General features: G+C 44.2%; 2 protein-coding genes across 6 annotated transcripts in view; one reads left to right on the top strand and one right to left on the bottom strand.

The window, feature by feature from the left end:
- MTOR (mechanistic target of rapamycin kinase) overlaps window positions 1-2153 on the bottom strand; it is a 63068-nt gene extending 60915 nt beyond the window's left edge. For 2 of the 3 annotated variants that reach the window (XM_058855272.1, XM_058855273.1), the window contains exons 1-2: window positions 849-1012; window positions 368-476 (exon numbers count right to left, since the gene is read on the bottom strand). In XM_058855272.1, coding sequence (XP_058711255.1) covers window positions 368-476; window positions 849-968 — 229 coding nt within the window. In that variant the 5' untranslated portion in view covers window positions 969-1012. Of the gene's footprint in view, window positions 1-367; window positions 477-848; window positions 1013-2098 lie in introns of those variants that run through there. The other variant, XM_058855270.1, reaches the window with a different exon arrangement.
- A 1071-nt stretch (window positions 2154-3224) lies between these two features.
- On the top strand, window positions 3225-8703 carry UBIAD1 (UbiA prenyltransferase domain containing 1). 3 transcript variants are annotated; one of them, XM_058855275.1, is made up of 3 exons: window positions 3225-3354; window positions 3578-4130; window positions 5016-8703. In XM_058855275.1, exons 2-3 carry the CDS (start codon window positions 3608-3610, stop codon window positions 5501-5503), a joined length of 1011 nt encoding a protein of 336 aa, XP_058711258.1. In that variant the 5' UTR covers window positions 3225-3354; window positions 3578-3607; the 3' UTR covers window positions 5504-8703. The 3 variants fall into 3 exon arrangements, 2 of the variants coding, with proteins under 2 accessions (XP_058711258.1, XP_058711259.1); XM_058855276.1 differs by lacking the exon at window positions 3225-3354 and adding an exon at window positions 3456-3472; XR_009279356.1 differs by lacking the exon at window positions 3225-3354 and having other exon boundaries at window positions 5016-5956; window positions 6737-8703.
- Window positions 8704-16759: the final 8056 nt, after the last annotated feature.

Raw genomic sequence — 16759 nt, 5'->3', positions numbered from 1 at the left:
TTAAATAACAAGAATCAATCTGCCCAGATGGAAGAGAGTTGAGAAAGTCAGCCAACCCTGATACATATAAAGGGGCAGCACAAAGTGTTCTCAGCTGAGCTCCAGAAGAGAATTTTCATGTGCTCAGCACTCACATATGATGCTGAACTCCCACAAGAACTCAGGACCCATTAAGTACCAGGTCTTCAGCCACTCTCAGTAGCTCCCATGCTGACACTTCACACAGATTTTCAGAGCCCAGCAACAAGAACACACCCAGTGTACTGAGCTGTCAGGCCGCAGGAATAAAAGCTAATTCCTAAATCTGTCCCTAAAGATAATTGCATGAAAAGAAAACTCTGCAGAGGCATTATGCACTTTCACTCACCTATAGCCAGAATGCCACCTTTCCTTTCATTTGCATCAGAGCTAGAGACCAGCTCAAATATGTGATGGTTCAGCTGATCATAAAACCTGGTAGATTCTTCCTGACTCATCTGTAAAAACAAAAAACTCAAATCAGCTTTCAGCATTCCCTCCCTTCCTCCTGCTCCAAAACCTCCATAAAGACAATGCTTCTTATGCCACATAAAAAGAAAGAAATTAAATCAACCATACATTATGAACTCAAAATAGTTTCTTTTATTTGTGCCCCATATGCAGCAAGTTTACTTATTCTGGTACTTGACTATCTGTTTGTGTCACCAACTCACTCACCTCTCCTACATGCCAGGGGGCAAAAATAAGCTCCCTGCTGTGCTCCATCTCCTCTCTAAGACCAGCTTCCATATTCCAAAAAAATCTCCATTGCCAAGGCACCCAGCCCCATATGATACACAAGGATAAATAATCCCATTCCTAGCACTCACCTCACGCAGCTCCATGGTGACATAATGCTGCAAGTCCTTGGCAGCTTTTGCCCTCGTCTCTTCGCTGCGACTCTTCAAGCCATTGGCAAATTGTTGGAGGATGGACACAGTGCCCGACATGGTGGTAGTACACTGGGGCTCAGAGGCATCAAGTCCTGTAAATCCTTCAGAGACACACATTTTTTTACTACTTGAATTGAAATCTCTGAGCTTCTTTCTTAAGGCTGTCCCCCCTGACTGTTCCCAAAATACAGATGAAGATGCTGTGTTGGTAGACTATAAAATTACAAGTAATGACTATATTCCTTAGGCATTACACTCCACGACAAAACTGCATCACCACATATTGACCAGCCTATTTGGTCTCTGGTTCCTCAAATACCAAAATACATTGCAGCCAGCTGCTTCATGGTAATCTAATCCTAAATCAAGGACCACGCAACAGCTGAAAAACAGCAGGGTCAAACTAGGGTTTGCAATTACCTATAATAAGCAAGCACAACCATTCCCAGGATTATATCATTATCATATCTGACTCCTCCCTAAACACTTTCATCCAAGTTTCTCCACAGAAATCTCAGTGTTACACCAACACAAGGAAAACTCAGCACTGGCAAGTGTTGCATTCTCTAATAGACATTTAGAGATGGGAAGTCCAGTTATAGCAACACCAACCATTGCAACAGATTGCAACAGGGGGTTTCCCAGCATAACACATAAACAAACTTTCTCAGGAGCCTTTCTTTATATCAAAAACATTCCAGATGCTCGACGCGCCCCCCCGCTCCGATATTCAAATTATGTAAGACCAAAGCACGCACTGACACTAGAACTTCAACAGCTTCTCCCGAAATATTCCACACGCGATCACAGACATCCAGCGGGACCATAGGTGAGGTGGCTGCTGGCAGGAGCTAGGAGAGGCTCCCCGGATCAAAGAGCAGCCGGGAGCTGCTGCTGCCCATCGCCCCAGCTCGGTGTCAGCTCCTGGGATCCCCTCACGGCCGCAGGAGCCGGCGGACAGGACCCGGCAGGCCCGAGTCCGGGGGGGAGCTCCGCAGGCCGAGAGTGAGGGAGGGCTGAGGCGGGGAAAGGCGGGCACGGCCGGAGGGGCCGCAGGCGGCAGCGCCGCGCGGCCTGGGGCTCGGGCAGGTCGGCCCGGGCAGGAAGCGGGAGGTGAGGGGAAGGGGAGCCGATGATGATGAGAAGCACCACCGCTCACTCGCTTTCTCTCTCTCACACTCACTCACCCGCAGCCGCCGCCGCCGCCGGCTCCCCTACTCCGGGCCCCGGGCCCGCCCCGCCGCCACCGCCGCGCCTACAGCGGCGGCGAGCCGCTGCTGGCCAATAGGATCCCAGGAACGCCATGATCGGCATCACTTCTGACCAATAGAAAAAGAGGAAGGGGGAAGATGCGCTCAAAGCTCCGCCCCTTCCCCGAGGAACTGGGAGGACAGTCGCCTTCTGACCAATCATCGCCGTACTCGTGATTGAGTGGCAGTACGTCTGACCAATAGAATGGCTGGGATTGCTCAGTAGGCCCACCTCCCCATGCCGCCCTTCCGTGAGGCGCCGGCTATGGCCGGGCTACGGCATGGGTGGATGGGTTAGAACAACCGGCATCATCTGCTTGGGCTTGTGCGGAGCGTTCGGCACTGTTTCGCATGACATCCTGGGCTCTAAACTGGGGAGACATGGATTGGATGGATGGACCACTCGGTGGATAAAGAACTCGCTGGATAGCCGCACATAAAGTTGCGGTCAGCGGCTCATTGTCCACATGGAGACCGGGGACGAGTGGTGTCCCTCAGGGGTGGTACTGGGGCTAACAGCATTCACCAACTTTATCGGCGGCGTAGACAATGGGATTGAGGCAGCCTCAGCAGGTGGCACCGAGCTGTGTGGTGCTGTTCCATGGTGGAGCGACGGGATGGGGACTAGAGCATCTCCTCTATGGAAGAGAAACTTTTGTAGACATCTCACAGCAGCCTTCCAGTATCTGGAGCAGCTTACAAGGAGAGACTCCTCACCGGGAGCACGGAGGAATGGGTTCGGACTAAAAGAGAGGAAATTTAGTTTAGATGTTAGGAAAATGTTTTTCCCTGTAGGGATGGGGATGTCCTGACATAGGTTGTCTAGGGGAATGGTGGCTGCCCCATCCGTGGAAGGTCTCAAGGCCAGGTTGGACGGGGCTTGGAGCAGTCTGTGACAGTGGAAGGTGTCCCTGGACACCCATCAGGGGGTGGCACTGGATGAGTTTTAAGCTCCGTTCCGAGCGCCGGCCGTGCTGCGGGTGTAAGCCCTGGGTGCGCTTTGCGCATGCGCCAGGGGAGCAGGGCGCTGCCGCGGCGTGCCCGGTGTGCTCCGCTGAAATGTGTCCGGCTGTCCATGGCAGCAGCAAAGGCGGCTGTGTCTGCGCCGGCCTTCGGGCGCTCTGTGGCAGCTATGGTGTGAATCGCGGTGCTGGCGCGTACTGCGGGGTGACCCCCTCGCCACCGCGCGTGACGTGAGCCGCTTAATTTTGCTTTTAATTTGTATAGCGGGAGGTGCCGGCGGCTGCGGAACCCCTCGCGCAGGGCCGCGGGGGTGGCGAGGCCGGGCAGGGTGGCGGTGGTGGAGGGCGGGTAATGGCGGCGCTCTCGCATGCCCCTCAGGCCGCCATGGCGGCGGCACTCCTCGCTCGTCCCGGGCCCCGCCGCCCCGCTAACGCGCGGCCCTTCCCCTTCTAGGTGCTGCAGCTGCCAGACGGCGGGGCGAGCATGGCACCGGCAGACCCGCTGCAGAAGATCAGTATCAGCGCCGAGAGCCCCCGCGGGAGCGAGAGGAACGGCAGCGGGCCGGCGCTGGCGGGCGCTGACGGGGCCGCTCCCGGCAGCTGGAGACACAAGTGTGCGGCCTATGTGCTGGCGCTCCGGCCCTGGAGCTTCAGCGCCTCGCTGACCCCTGTGGCGCTGGGCAGCGCGCTGGCGTACCGCGCCGAGGGAGCGCTCGACCCGGGGCTGCTGCTGGGAAGCGCCGTGACCGTCCTGGCTGTGCACGGCGCCGGCAACTTGGTGAATACCTACTATGACTTTTCCAAAGGCATCGACCACAAGAAGAGCGATGACAGGACATTGGTGGACCAGATTTTGCAGCCGCAGGATGTAGTGCGGTTTGGAGTCTTTCTCTACACTGTGGGCTGTATCTGCGCTGCTGGGCTTTACGCTGTCTCCACGCTCAAGCTGGAGCACCTGGCCCTGATTTACTTTGGAGGACTTTCCAGCTCCTTCCTTTATACCGGAGGTAAATGCTGCATCCCGCTTGTTGTGAATCTGAATGTAGAAGTGTTAGAATCAGCTGGTTTGTCAAAAGGTTTCTGGAAGACACACACGATCCATCTAGTGCACTGCCATAAAATATTTGTGGTATTTCCTGATGTACTGGTACATAAACTTGTATTCTTTGCAATTGAACGTTGTGGGAAGAGTCATACTAAGATCTTCAGTTAGATAGTGGTGTTGAGGCATTATTATTTACAGATATGGCTTTAAATGCTTATAAGAACTGTTGCTGAATCTTTTTGTGATGTTTATCTCATATCCTCTAGAATTGTAGCTAAAGCATATTTTCTTTCCTTTGGTGGGAATGTTACTTTGTTTCGGAATGTTGTTATTCTTTAGATGGAGCTTCACTGTGAATGCTGTACGGTTTGTGATTTTTCATAATAAGACAAGGATATTTTAGTGTCTTCCTGTGTTGGATAGATACAAACACCATAACTAGGAGAAGAAAAAGCAACTTAGTTTCAAACTGTCAGACTTCTAGTTTCCCTGAAAGTGTCTTGTCAGTTTTGCATTTCGTTCTGAGCATTTTCTGTATTTCTTCAGGACCAGGTTATAGTATTTATGATCACACTGAAAAGTACCTTATTTCTATAGATTTCTGCAGAGACAGGTACTTCCAGGTGGGTATTAAAACCTGGCCCTTAGTTTTTGTTACGTTGTCTGGAGAAATCCTTATTTTAAAAAATAAAAAGGAGATATAACATGTTTCTTGTCCATAGCTGCACGTGCTTTGGTTGTTCTGCAATATTCCTATGGAAAAGGGCTGAACTGTTATGTCATCCATTCTTTTGTGTCATTTGAATTATTTAATGATGCTTGGTTTTACTCTTGTGTCTTGCCACAGGAATTGGATTTAAATACGTTGCGCTTGGCGACGTGGTGATCCTGATCACCTTTGGGCCCCTGGCTGTGATGTTTGCCCACGCAGTGCAGGTGGGTTACCTGTCTGTGTCACCTCTGCTCTACGCTGTCCCCCTGGCCCTCAGCACTGAGGCCATCCTGCACAGCAACAACACCCGGGACATGGAGTCAGACCGGCAGGCGGGGATTGTCACCTTGGCCATCCTCATCGGCCCCACCTTCTCCTATATTCTCTACACCGTGCTGCTCTTCTTGCCCTACCTGATCTTCTGTGTGCTGGCCACACGTTATACCATCAGCATGGCACTGCCACTGCTCACCATCCCCATGGCATTTTCCCTGGAAAGACAGTTCCGGAGTCAGAGCTTCAGCAAAATTCCTCAGCGGACAGCCAAGCTCAATCTACTGCTGGGCCTTTTCTATGTTTTTGGCATTACATTGGCACCAGCTGGTGCTTTGCCCAAACTGTGAAAACAGCTGTAGGGTCAGGCCTCATACTTCACTATTCATGCCAATTAACAGTGGATGTTATGAGCAAATGACCCATTATGGACAGTGAGAAGAATGGAAAGAGCACCTTGCACTGTTGACAGTGAATGTTATGATTTCTGGTCCTGGATAGCTTATACAACAGACTTCCAAAAAGTGATTTGTCATTTCTTCAGAATGGGAGAACTGTGTGGCTTTGCTTTGAGGTCAAGGAAGTGTTTAAAGAGCCTCATCCTTCTGCTACCTAATTTTTTCACTGTCAGTTCAATTGAAAGGTAGAGCCTCAAATCACACTTGATGTTCACAAGCACAATGATTGCTCTTATCACTTATTTTCTTATAGTGGTGGAGGAGTCCAGTGGCTCCCATATGGGAATCAGAAAACACTGCCAAATGTTTAGCATCACAACGTAGGTGCCATTAATTCACTCCCTTGTAAGTTTATTTCATCTTCATCTGTTGTATGTTTTAATTTTTGTTTTGCTTTTCCTAGACAAATTTTGAGCTTTTATTTTGAAGCTCCCTGAAATGCACTAGATACTGATTCATGAAGTGTTGCTTCTGCTTGTCCCATATAGTCTGAAAATTTCAAAGTTATAAATCTCTGTGGGTTGTGGTGCTAAAATGGAGCACAAGTAACCCACTGCACAAACTTTAGGCCAAAACCAGTACATCTGTATTCTGCTACAAAAGCTGAAGCTGTAAAAGCAAACCATGCAACTGGAAAGCCCTCAATGGGTAGAAAAACAAATGGTTTTCATTTTTGTATTTGCTTATAATTTACTCTCTGAAATAACAGTTTTTTGAGTTAAGGGGGAGCTGACAGAGTGCCAGATTTCTCTGAATAGCTATGGATTAATGGATACATGGGTGGGAAACAAATTCTTGATTTGAAAAAGCATTTTTTTTAAAAAAAAAAAATGTTTTCTCTGTTTATTTAGAGTATTATTCACAGTATTACATTTAAATGTCTTATTATAAGAAGCCCAGTTCAGCAAATAAGAAAGATGTAGTGTTAGCAAAAACAAATCTATATTATTGCATTGGCTCTCCATAAAAATTAGGACTGGAAATGGGAAGGAACCAGTTTTGTTAATAAGATTTTTCCTAATGGATTCTAGAGTTTGTGTCACTGAATCACAATTAAGTGATCTCTGAAGAGAAGTTCCCCACCACTTTTCCCCCCTCTATACCTTGCTTTGTTTTCTCCTGCAGATCTTGCCACTTGCTGTTCATGTGGCCCTTTGGAGAGTTGATTGTTTCAGCAGTTATGTAGCTGTGTGAAAAACATGCCAAACATAACGGGGAAAATACGTGCCTTCCAGTGCAAAGATGGATTTGATCCATAACATATTAGTGGCAACTGAATTCTCTTCTGTGTTATTTAGTACCTGTGCACAGGTTTTCATGAAAAGCTTGTTTGCAGGAGCTGTGGAAAGCTCAGAGGAACTGACACAGATGTTGAAGCAGAGCTCCTGGTGCCAGGTGCCAGCCTTGCTTTTGAACAAGTGTGTGAACCACTGTATGAAGGGCTTTTACACACGAGCAATAAACTAGCAATCAACTCACATGGTGTTACCCTGCATCTGTCATAGGTAAGTTGTGCCCTCCTGGTGGAAATCTGAAAGAGCCAAGTGTCCCATTAGTGGGTTTTAGTGAAAGCAGTGAAGCTGAGTTGATGTACCAGGTTTCATGGTACATCTATTTAGACACTGGTTTTACAGCTTCATGTTATCCAGTGTTACCCAGCAGTTATATCTGAGCTGAAGTTGATGGGAAGGAGTCTTTGCAGGCCTATTTAATGAGCCACAGTTTCATCTTTTATTTATTAAAATGGGAAAATGATCTCTCTAATCTGATTAGGCACAGAACAAGAAGAGATGGACTTCAGCAACTGCTTTCTACAATAAAATTCTTGTTAGGATTAAAAACACAAGGAGAAAATGCAAAAGTTCAGCTTGGATGGAGGGAGATACTCAGAAAGTTTTGGAAACTGTTTTCAGTGCAGATATACACAACAGAGTTTTTACTGTTGCTTCTTTGTGGACCTACAGAATGAAGAAGAATCTGCCTCCAATACCCATTTCACATTCCTGCAAACCAAAAGCTTTTGTAGGGATACGTAAGGGCTGAGCTGTCAAATCTGTTAACCTTGCAGTTGGGGATATGCAGGTTTATTGGGTTAATCCTGCCCTTTGTAGCAGCTGTGTGCTTCATTTTAGGACAGCTTGCTTTTGAATAGCTTTCTGTTTCAAAGAATGGTTAGTTATCTTTCCTCTACTTCTTTTACCAAAAACTAGAGTACTCCAGCTAAATTCCTTAAAGTAACTTGGCTTGTGTCTTTGATAATTATAATTATAATAACAGGAAGATCATTGGTGAGGTGGAGTATGTAACTCTTACTGTATCTTGACTACCCTTTTCCTGGGGAAGATGTCTACTTAGGGCTGGAAAGGACCAGTGCTTTTTGTTACCAAAATGGAACAGCTCATTAGTACAAAAATAGGTGTGTGGAACACTTTCTGAGGTTGGGGGGGATTCAAAGTATTTTAATAGTAAAACTGAGATGAAAATTTCGTAATTCCTTACTAGCAGATGCTGGTTGCCTCCAATTCCCTCTCTCTGAAAAACAGTATCATTCCAGGTTCTTAAGGATATTAATAATAACTAACACATTCTTCACCATGGTTTTGAGGAAGTCATTTAACTTCTCTGTGTCTCAGAAAACAGCTAATTTTTGCCTGCCTTACAGGGATGCTGAGCTGACATAATTGTCATAGAGAGCTTTGAAAGTGAAAAATGCTTTATCTCTGTGTGCTTTCCAAAAAGCTTGTTAGTACTAGAAAACATTTTAGATACGAACTAAGATAAAGGGTGACTTAACCAATGTAATTAGGCCAAAATAATCTTCACCTATAATCAGTGAGTAGTAAGAGAGGTTCATTTATTGGTTTGCTTTGTGATGAAGATGCTGGCTCTCTTCCTCTACCCGACTTTTCCCTGTCCCTTGCTACTTTCCCTGAATATAAACTTTAGAAACTTCTTTCAGGTCACTCTTGACGAGCTGTATTGCAGTGTGATGAATGTGCACTGGTAGATGAACAGATCTGTAGCCCATCTGTTGATGTGTCCTAAAGCACCTCCTGGCCTTCCTTCTTACCCAATAAACTGTCTGAATGTTACTCAGTTAATTATGCTATGTTTGATTCTTTTCTATTACTCAAGTTGTATTTTTGCACATGGATTATAACATGGTCATGAAAGAGAGGGCCATCTGCCATGTTTATAGTATAAGTGCCTGAAAAATCATACTTTCTTTTGTGTAAAAGTCCTTTTATGAATCCAGTAGTCCTGTCCTTCTCTACCACAGGGCAAACAGTTCTGCAGCAGTGATTATTTCCTACTAATGGCAGACTTAGAATAGTTCTGGTATATAATCAATGTGCACAATTTTCTCTGATTTTTTCTGTGCCGTGTGCTGTTCAATATTTGTAAGGAGGTTTCAGCTGAACTTCAGTACCTTTAATAAAGGTGAACTTTTTCATCCTCACCATTATGTTCTGCCAGTTTTCCAGTGCTATGGGCACTGCTCCCATAGAACTGTGACAGCATAATGCCTCCTCCATGTCAATATCATAAATGAGCCTAAAGCATGGTTTGAAATTTTCCTTCCTTGGCCAGTGGCACAGTGTGCTCCACAGACACATTTGGAGATAGTTATAAAGGATAAAATGCAGGATAGCATGACATCCATACATGGGCTGATCCTTCCAAATAAGGAGGCTTCAATTCCGAGTGTCTGCAGATGGCAGCGTTGCTCTTCCACTGCTGCTGCAGTGCCTTTTCTCTGCAGGAACCCCTGAGCTGTGTGTGCAAAGGATTTTTTAGTGTTTGGTAATATCTCATGGGATCTCCTCTAGTGTAAGCAAATTTGAAAGATAAGTGGCTCCAGATGAATTTCTATTGTGCAGATTATGACTGGACAGATGCTCCTGTCCTAGACAGGTACTGGCAGAAATGGGCATTTGAAGAAAGCCAGTCAGCTCTTGAATTTTAAAGCCTTTGCTGATAGCTTAATAAACTCTCTCTGGTCAGATGCTGAGGGCTGAGCTTTCAAAAGAGTGTGGGCAAGCTATGCATGAGGGGCAGTACACTTGTGGGGGGAAGAATGCAGTGTCTGCACACTCTATGAGCTGTACTTCGGTTCAGTCAATTGCTTTTGACACATCTTGAATCCTCAGTGAAAAATCTTAATACTTTTATAGTATTTTTAGGAGCTTAGACTCTGTTCTTCCCATTATTTGGGTGAGTAGACTGAATCACTGCTGCTTCCTCAAGGTGATGCTGCTTGGAGAAGACTTGACAGTTCTCCTTTCCAGTCTGAAACCTTAATAACTAGGCCTTTCCCCTCACACCCTACTTTGTCTGGTCATGGGTAGATTATTTTTATTTGAATCACCTTCAGTCACTTTATACTTTGAGTTTGAGCCTGCTTAATGATGTTTAAAGAATGAAATGCTGCTCTGGCTTCTTAAGGCTATTTTTCATTTTAAGGTGGAGTTAAATATCCAGCCAAGATAAAATCAATGGCTCTCAGCATTGCCTAAAAATGTGTAAGATTCAATAAAGCTCAGCAGGGCTGGATTATTGCAGCTGTATGTCTAAAGGAAACAGGCCCAGTGCTTGACAGGATCCTGCCCATATTGTATTGTCTGAAACAAGGTCTTTGTGCTTTTCTGAGCTCAGATTAAGACCCAAAATGAACGAATTTGTCAAGGGATTTTTTACACTGTCTTCTGATGATGAAACTCTCAATGCTGTCAGTGTTTGCTCTTACTACATCTTGAGAAAAACCCATATTCTAATCCAGATGTTTCAGTGGCCACAAGAATTTGTATTTATGACAAAAACTTGAAGGACATAGTTCAGCATTCCTTTGGGGTCAACTGAGAGGATGTGACTTGCTCCAACATTTATCTCACTGATGTGCAGGAATGGTGTGCTATCAGCCAAGTTTATCCATTCCCTCAGAAAGAAACCTGAATTTGTGCATCTTTCCCAGGCTTCATGCATGCACTACCCTGAGAGAAAAGTTCACACACCAGAGTTCACAACCTCTCCACGTGAAGACCCAAGTATTTTTTTTAAAAGCAGAACAAACCTAAATGAAACTAACTCCTGACTGTCCCCTGCTGAATTCTCATTGGCTTGCCAGGACCTGAGTGATTTGAAGAATTAAAAGTGTATGGCACCATCAAGTTACTTTATCATGAAATAACAAGGAGAAGAAGCTACTCATTAAGGACTGATCAAGATGAACATGCTGGCTGAGAGATGTGTCACAGGTGGTTTGTCAGGAAGCAGGGAAAGCAGTGAACCTCACTAAAACACTGGATCTGAAATGCTGCTCTAGGAGCTTGAAAGTCTAGAGAGCTTAGAAACAAGAGGTTAGGGTCTGCCTCCTCCAGTCTGCCTCCTTTCAGATGTTTTGTCCTAGGCTGGAGTTCTAACCAGTGCTAACTGGGCAGGGCTGTTAGTCTGGCAGTGATTTTAGGTGCTAATTGATGTGGGAGATCCTGGCACCTGATCTTTGTTCCAGATCCATGACCAGTTTGTTAATTGGGAAATGCAGAATAGCCCAGCAATTTTAATAAAGCCTAAAGTCTTCTTTAGAATGGAAAGTTCTTTTGGGGAATGGTTTGGTTGGTGTGCCCTGTCACTGATGTAGCACAAAGAATAAAGATGATGCATGCTTATATGCTTATAGGTGTGCCATCAAGCCAAAAAACAAAGTCTGTGCCCCAAATGGGCTGGCATGCTAGTGGTAAGGGAATAAACCAAGCTCTGATTTGATACAAGGGGCAAATTCAGGCAGTTTACATCTCATACAGTGTTTGCAAATACATCTGCACAAATCATCATGCTGTGGGAATTAGGCAGCTTCTCAGACTTTGACCTAATGGAAAGAAAGTTTAATAAACCATCTTCCCAGTCTCATTAGCTATTGCCACAAGGGCTGATGAAATGACTTCAGATAGAGTATAAATTACTTTCTGTATGACATGAGGCCACTGTATGCCACAGTTAAGTCATATTTTAACCTGTGGGGTTTATAAAGCAGCTGGACTGCTGTACAAACCTTAGATCCAGTCAATATAAATAAAGGAGAGTTTGGGAATAACATGCTAGAGATTCATATGTGTGTGTGTGTTCTAGAGCTCAGTAAAGCCTTAAGAGTATACTTGGTGCTGTGCCATACCATTCTTCATCTGGTCTTTCTTCTCCCTTAAATTAGTTCTTAAGTAAAATTTAATTAGCCACCAAGAAACACAAAGCTGCCTCCCCAGTGATGTGCTGTAGGCTTTCTGTAAAGCTCATTTCTGAATTAATCCTCTGCAGCACCTCTGCTTCTTTAAACCTTTGTTCCTGGAAACATTTCCAGGAAAAGGTGGAACAACATTTGTACACGTATGGGGAGAGGAGGATTAAAGGCAAAGATCAAGAAGAGAGCTGGAGGGGACAGCTATGTATTAATGAACTTCAGAAGCTGAAATAGTGTTTATGTCAAAAGATTTTTCTTTTTTTCCCTCTAGCTCACATGTCAGGAATCACCTCCTATTCTGTGAGCAATAGTGGGCCTCTGTCCTCCTTTCAGCAGTGATGGCCTGGATTTTAAAATCCATATCCTAATTTAGTTTTCAAGGTCATTGGATCCCAGGATTTTAACTTGCTCAATGCAAGAGAAAGGATGAGCTGGGGAAGCTGAATCTGAATCACTCCAGGTTTAGTAGTGGTTCTGTCAGTATCCCTGCATAAGATGTGGAAACACAGAAATTCAGGTGTTCTAGTGAAAAAGTCTTTCTTATAGGTAGGAAATTTCAGCTGTGTTATATAGTACTGCTTTATCCAGAGATATTCAGCATTTTCACAAAGCTGCTGGTGTGGTAGACTGAAGAGCGTGGGATTTGGAGAAGGGAGATTGCTCAATGTATGAATTTTTCATCTACCTCCAAGATTGCAAGTCCTATTACTATTGCCCTCCTGATCTTCTGATGAGCTATATCCTGGGAAACCCTTGATCAGAAAATTTGTCTGTTTCCAGTGTGTGTTTGTATAGGAATATCCCATTTTGAAGAATGTTCATGGCTAGAAACAACCATGTCCTAAATTCCTATCACAGAAGAGTGTTGGGCTAGGAAGGGTTGAGTGCAAGTACATACATGAGTGATGCATATTCCTGCTAAGAATTAACTCATCTCCAGATGGTGAAGAAACAAATCCAAGTAATTTAGGAGCCCTGCATGTCTCCTGAGGATTGAGACATAAAAAGAAGAATATCAATCTCTCTAGCAAGCTAACTCACAGGAGGGGAAAAAATGGTTGTTTTCTAGAGATCCATATGTTTTTTGCACGTGAGACAGAATATGTGTGGCATTCTGACTTGTCTAAAAAGCATCTTCTGGAGGAAAATTTTAAGGGAAGAAATATTCTCCTCATTGACTAACCTAAAGCTTTGTGCTTCCTAGGGAAAATGGGATTTGATGTAGATTCTTTCTCTTACTCAAGACCTCACCATCCTAGTCACCATTCTCCTGCTGACACTTCTGGGGGAAAACTGAAATCCTGTGAACCTCTGTCTGTATATGAGGGAAGGGACAGGGAACAGTTTGGGTCACAGGCAGGTATTGCATAGAAACATCTGTGCTGCACTGGGAATAGTGGAAATAGACTGTTCAGTTTTCATTTGCCAAACAAGAGCTTTAACAGTAAAATTGACCCAAACTCTCAGGCTAAGGAGGAGCAGAAAGGTGGCATTTGGAACTTGTGTAGCTTTAAGCAGTTTGTCTGAGATAAGTGTCATAAAACACCTTGGGGCTGGGGCTGACATTGATGGAAAGGGTGCCAATGATGGAAAATTGAAAGGGTGATCAAATGGTGGCAATCCAGGTGTGAATGTCAGAAACTGGTTTCTGTGGCAGGAGGGCTGTTCACAATATGAGCACAGTAAAATGTCAGCAGCCAAGCATAGCCTGTGCTGAATTTTTTCATCCTTGACATGAGACAGTTGTCCAAAGAGACAAAATAGGATGTGGTGTTCCATAGTTTCAGTAGGCACTGATTCCTCTTTCCTGTGTCACGCCTTTGGGTGACAGTCCTCAGTTTATTCAAATGTCAAAGGACATTTGAGTGCTGGGAGCTTTGAGCTCTGCATGTGATACCTGTCTGTAAAGGGTGCAATCAGCTATATTCTTGTGGTAATAAATTGGGAGGAGTCATTTACAATAACAAAGCTGATGTGGGTGGGCACAGGCATAAAGATGAAGGCAGTGCCTGGTGAAAATCTAATGGACTTTAAATGAATTTCCAGAGGTTATTCCTGCCTGCAGTTTTACAGGTGGCAGCAGCTGAACCAGAGGTGGAAATTAAATAATTTCATGATCAAGTCCTTACCCTTGAATCTGCTATAAATTGTTCAGTCACTGTTGAGTGAGTGACAGTGAAGAGAGTCCCCAGACTTGATGCCCAGCTGGTGAATCCAGTTTCAGTCAGTGCTCACCATTCATTCCCACCCTGGATGGGCAGAACAGCCTGGATGTGTGGTTACAAGGCAGCACTAAAGTGAGCTGGAAGAGCTGTATGAAGAACATATAGAAATAAGAAGAACATATAAGAAGTAAGAGCTGTATGAAGAACCAAAACTGGACATGGAATATGGCTTGGGGGATCTGGCAGAGCTGCCAAGCACTGGCTGGGATGTGTTGGAGTCCTGATGAAGAAGGAGCTGGCTGTCAGTGCTGACCTCTGATCCCTGGTACCTCACAGCATCACTGCTGGCCCTGAGCTTTGTCCTTTGTCTGTTGTGATGTTGCAGCTTGTCTTATTGCCTCACCAGCTGGGATTTTGTGCTTGGGCTATAAAAATCTGTTCAGGTCTGAATTCTGCCATAAAGCTTGTTACACATGAGTGGATGTATTCACCAGGCTGCATAGGGAATTGAGCTCAGCCCTTGATGAAGGAGAAAGTCTTGGTTTCTGACAGTTTTTTACTTCGTTTTAGTTCCAGTATAGCCTTAAAAGTTTCCATAATTTCCTTTTACAAGCTGTTAGTATATTTAAAAAAACACACCTTTGTGGTCTGCAGTGAAAAAAATGACAACAAAATGTCATCCCTAGACAGCACTGGTGTATGAGAGGATTCAGATGAGATCCTTGGCTGCTCAAGAAGTGTAGTTAAGAACTCACAAAATCACCTGGGTACAAGAAGCCTTACCCATATTAACAAATTAATGGTTTTGATTTATCTCCAGAAACTACAAGGGTTGAATTTCCTTTCTCCAATGCTCCATGTGCTGACACAGCCACTTTAGGTATCTGGGAGGTGACATCATTTTATCTGATTGTCAGTGATCTTTATTTATATTATTCCTCTCTTGGCACCAGTCTTTGTCTAGTGTCTCATTCAGAAAGTTCCTTGAGTATGCTTTCTTTTCCAGAGACACATTCCTTCTTATTCATTGGTGGAGTCTTTGCATGAAACACTGAGTAGTTGTTGTAGCACTAATAGTACTGAGAGCACACCAGCTATGATCTGGAGTATGACCTTCATGAATTTCTGTGAGGTGATGCTTGCACACCATTGCTGATTTTAGCTCCTGATTTTTTGGTTTGGTCTGGTTTTTTTGGGTTTAGATTTAGATTTTAGATTTAAGCCCATTGGTAGTTCCTGTAAACTCCCAGCTGAGATGGGGATAGTGTGTTTGACTTCCTCTGTGTTTTGTTCTGCATTTGTGAAGATGTTTTACAAGAAGTTGGTTCCACTGTATTTATGAGCTCCTCTGTGCTGTAGCCAAACATTTTGTAGCCCTTGAGAGATTATTTTGTGATTTAATATGGGTTCTTTATAAAGAAGAGAACACCTCCCCTTCCTCCATGCTTTCCTGCTAGTGCTATTGCCTTTCACTACCTTAACCTTGAGAAAAAGCTAAAAACACAGAGCAATACTTCCCAGCCAAGGTGGGCTGCCAGGTCTGGGCTGCAGGAGTTTGTATCCAGCCCTGCTTAGACAGGAGCAGACTCTTCCATATCAGCTAGTCTATCAGCACCCTTTGGAAAATGGAAAAGGTGTATCCCACTCTTTTTCCAGTGGGAACACAAGACAGAGCTGGTCTGTCAGAGCCTGACTTCCTTCTATCAGCAAAATTTGTTTTTTTTTCCCTGGGACAATTTACAAGTTGTTACCTTGCAGGCAATGCCAAAGACTGTGCTAGATCATGTCATAAAAGACTAATTGGGCACCTTCTATCCCAGCACAGTAAACTGAGATCATGACCTTTCAGGGATTAGGAATCCAATTATCAGGAGAGAGTTCCAGATTGAAATACCCTTCTAACCTTTTATTGCTTAGTATTCCAAATCTGTACTGGAAATTTCAAAAGTTACCTAATAAAAAAGGTTGGAATTACCCTTAAATAGCTTCCATAAAGGTTATTATTATTATCTAGTGATAATTCCATCTCTGAGCCTGTTTTGAGTACTTTCTGGATCCAGATGAGCCAAGGAGAACTGATGCTTTTAAAAGATTACACTTTTTTACAGGCTCTCTAGGGTGGTGCAGAGAGATTGTGAGACTAACTGCATTTCAGATGCCTGAATTTGCTTCTTCCAGGAAGTAAACACCCTATGAATTGTTTAAGTTTTTAAAGCAACACAGAAGTGTGGAGTTTTTTTATTTGCAATACAGAAAATATTAACACAACAGACAGTGTACAATCAATTGTTCCTTAATCTGGCCACTGCTGCTTCTCTGTAGGATGCTGGTACATACCACCAAAGGAATTGAGAACATACACAGTTTGTTTTTGTCTGAAGTTTGGGTCCAGATGTTGCTATGACTGTTGTTTTTTATTAGTTTAATATATGTTGAAGTCTGCAAATATATGCTGGGACCCAGGTGGGACAGATGAGATGTGACGAAGTTCTTGGATGATTGATAATGAGCAGGGAAAATCAATTGTGTTAATTTCTGGCTTGTCACTGGGATGGAGAATTAATGAGAAAGTCCCTCTAACTTAATGGTATTTGCACGTTATACAGACTGTGATGAAATGGTCTTCAAGCATTGCTTGGCATCACAATTATGGGATTATTGTAGATCTAGAGGCAGGAACAGAAATCCACAAGCACAAAAACTCATTCCACAAACAGCCACCAAGTGAAGACACAGACCAGCTAAGAGAGC

Source organism: Poecile atricapillus, chromosome 22 (genome assembly GCF_030490865.1).
Source record: "Poecile atricapillus isolate bPoeAtr1 chromosome 22, bPoeAtr1.hap1, whole genome shotgun sequence".
In the NCBI taxonomy this organism is placed as follows: domain Eukaryota; kingdom Metazoa; phylum Chordata; class Aves; order Passeriformes; family Paridae; genus Poecile; species Poecile atricapillus.
Note: the sequence above shows the minus strand (reverse complement) of the source record. Positions and strands in the feature narration are given on the sequence as shown.

Bases quoted from the DNA above. Each gene is read 5' to 3' on its own strand.
- UBIAD1 (XM_058855275.1), top strand. From the start codon at position 3,608: ATGGCACCGGCAGACCCGCTGCAGAAGATCAGTATCAGCGCCGAGAGC. The intron at 4,131-5,015 runs GTAAATGCTGCA...GTCTTGCCACAG, and splicing joins CTCCTTCCTTTATACCGGAG to GAATTGGATTTAAATACGTT.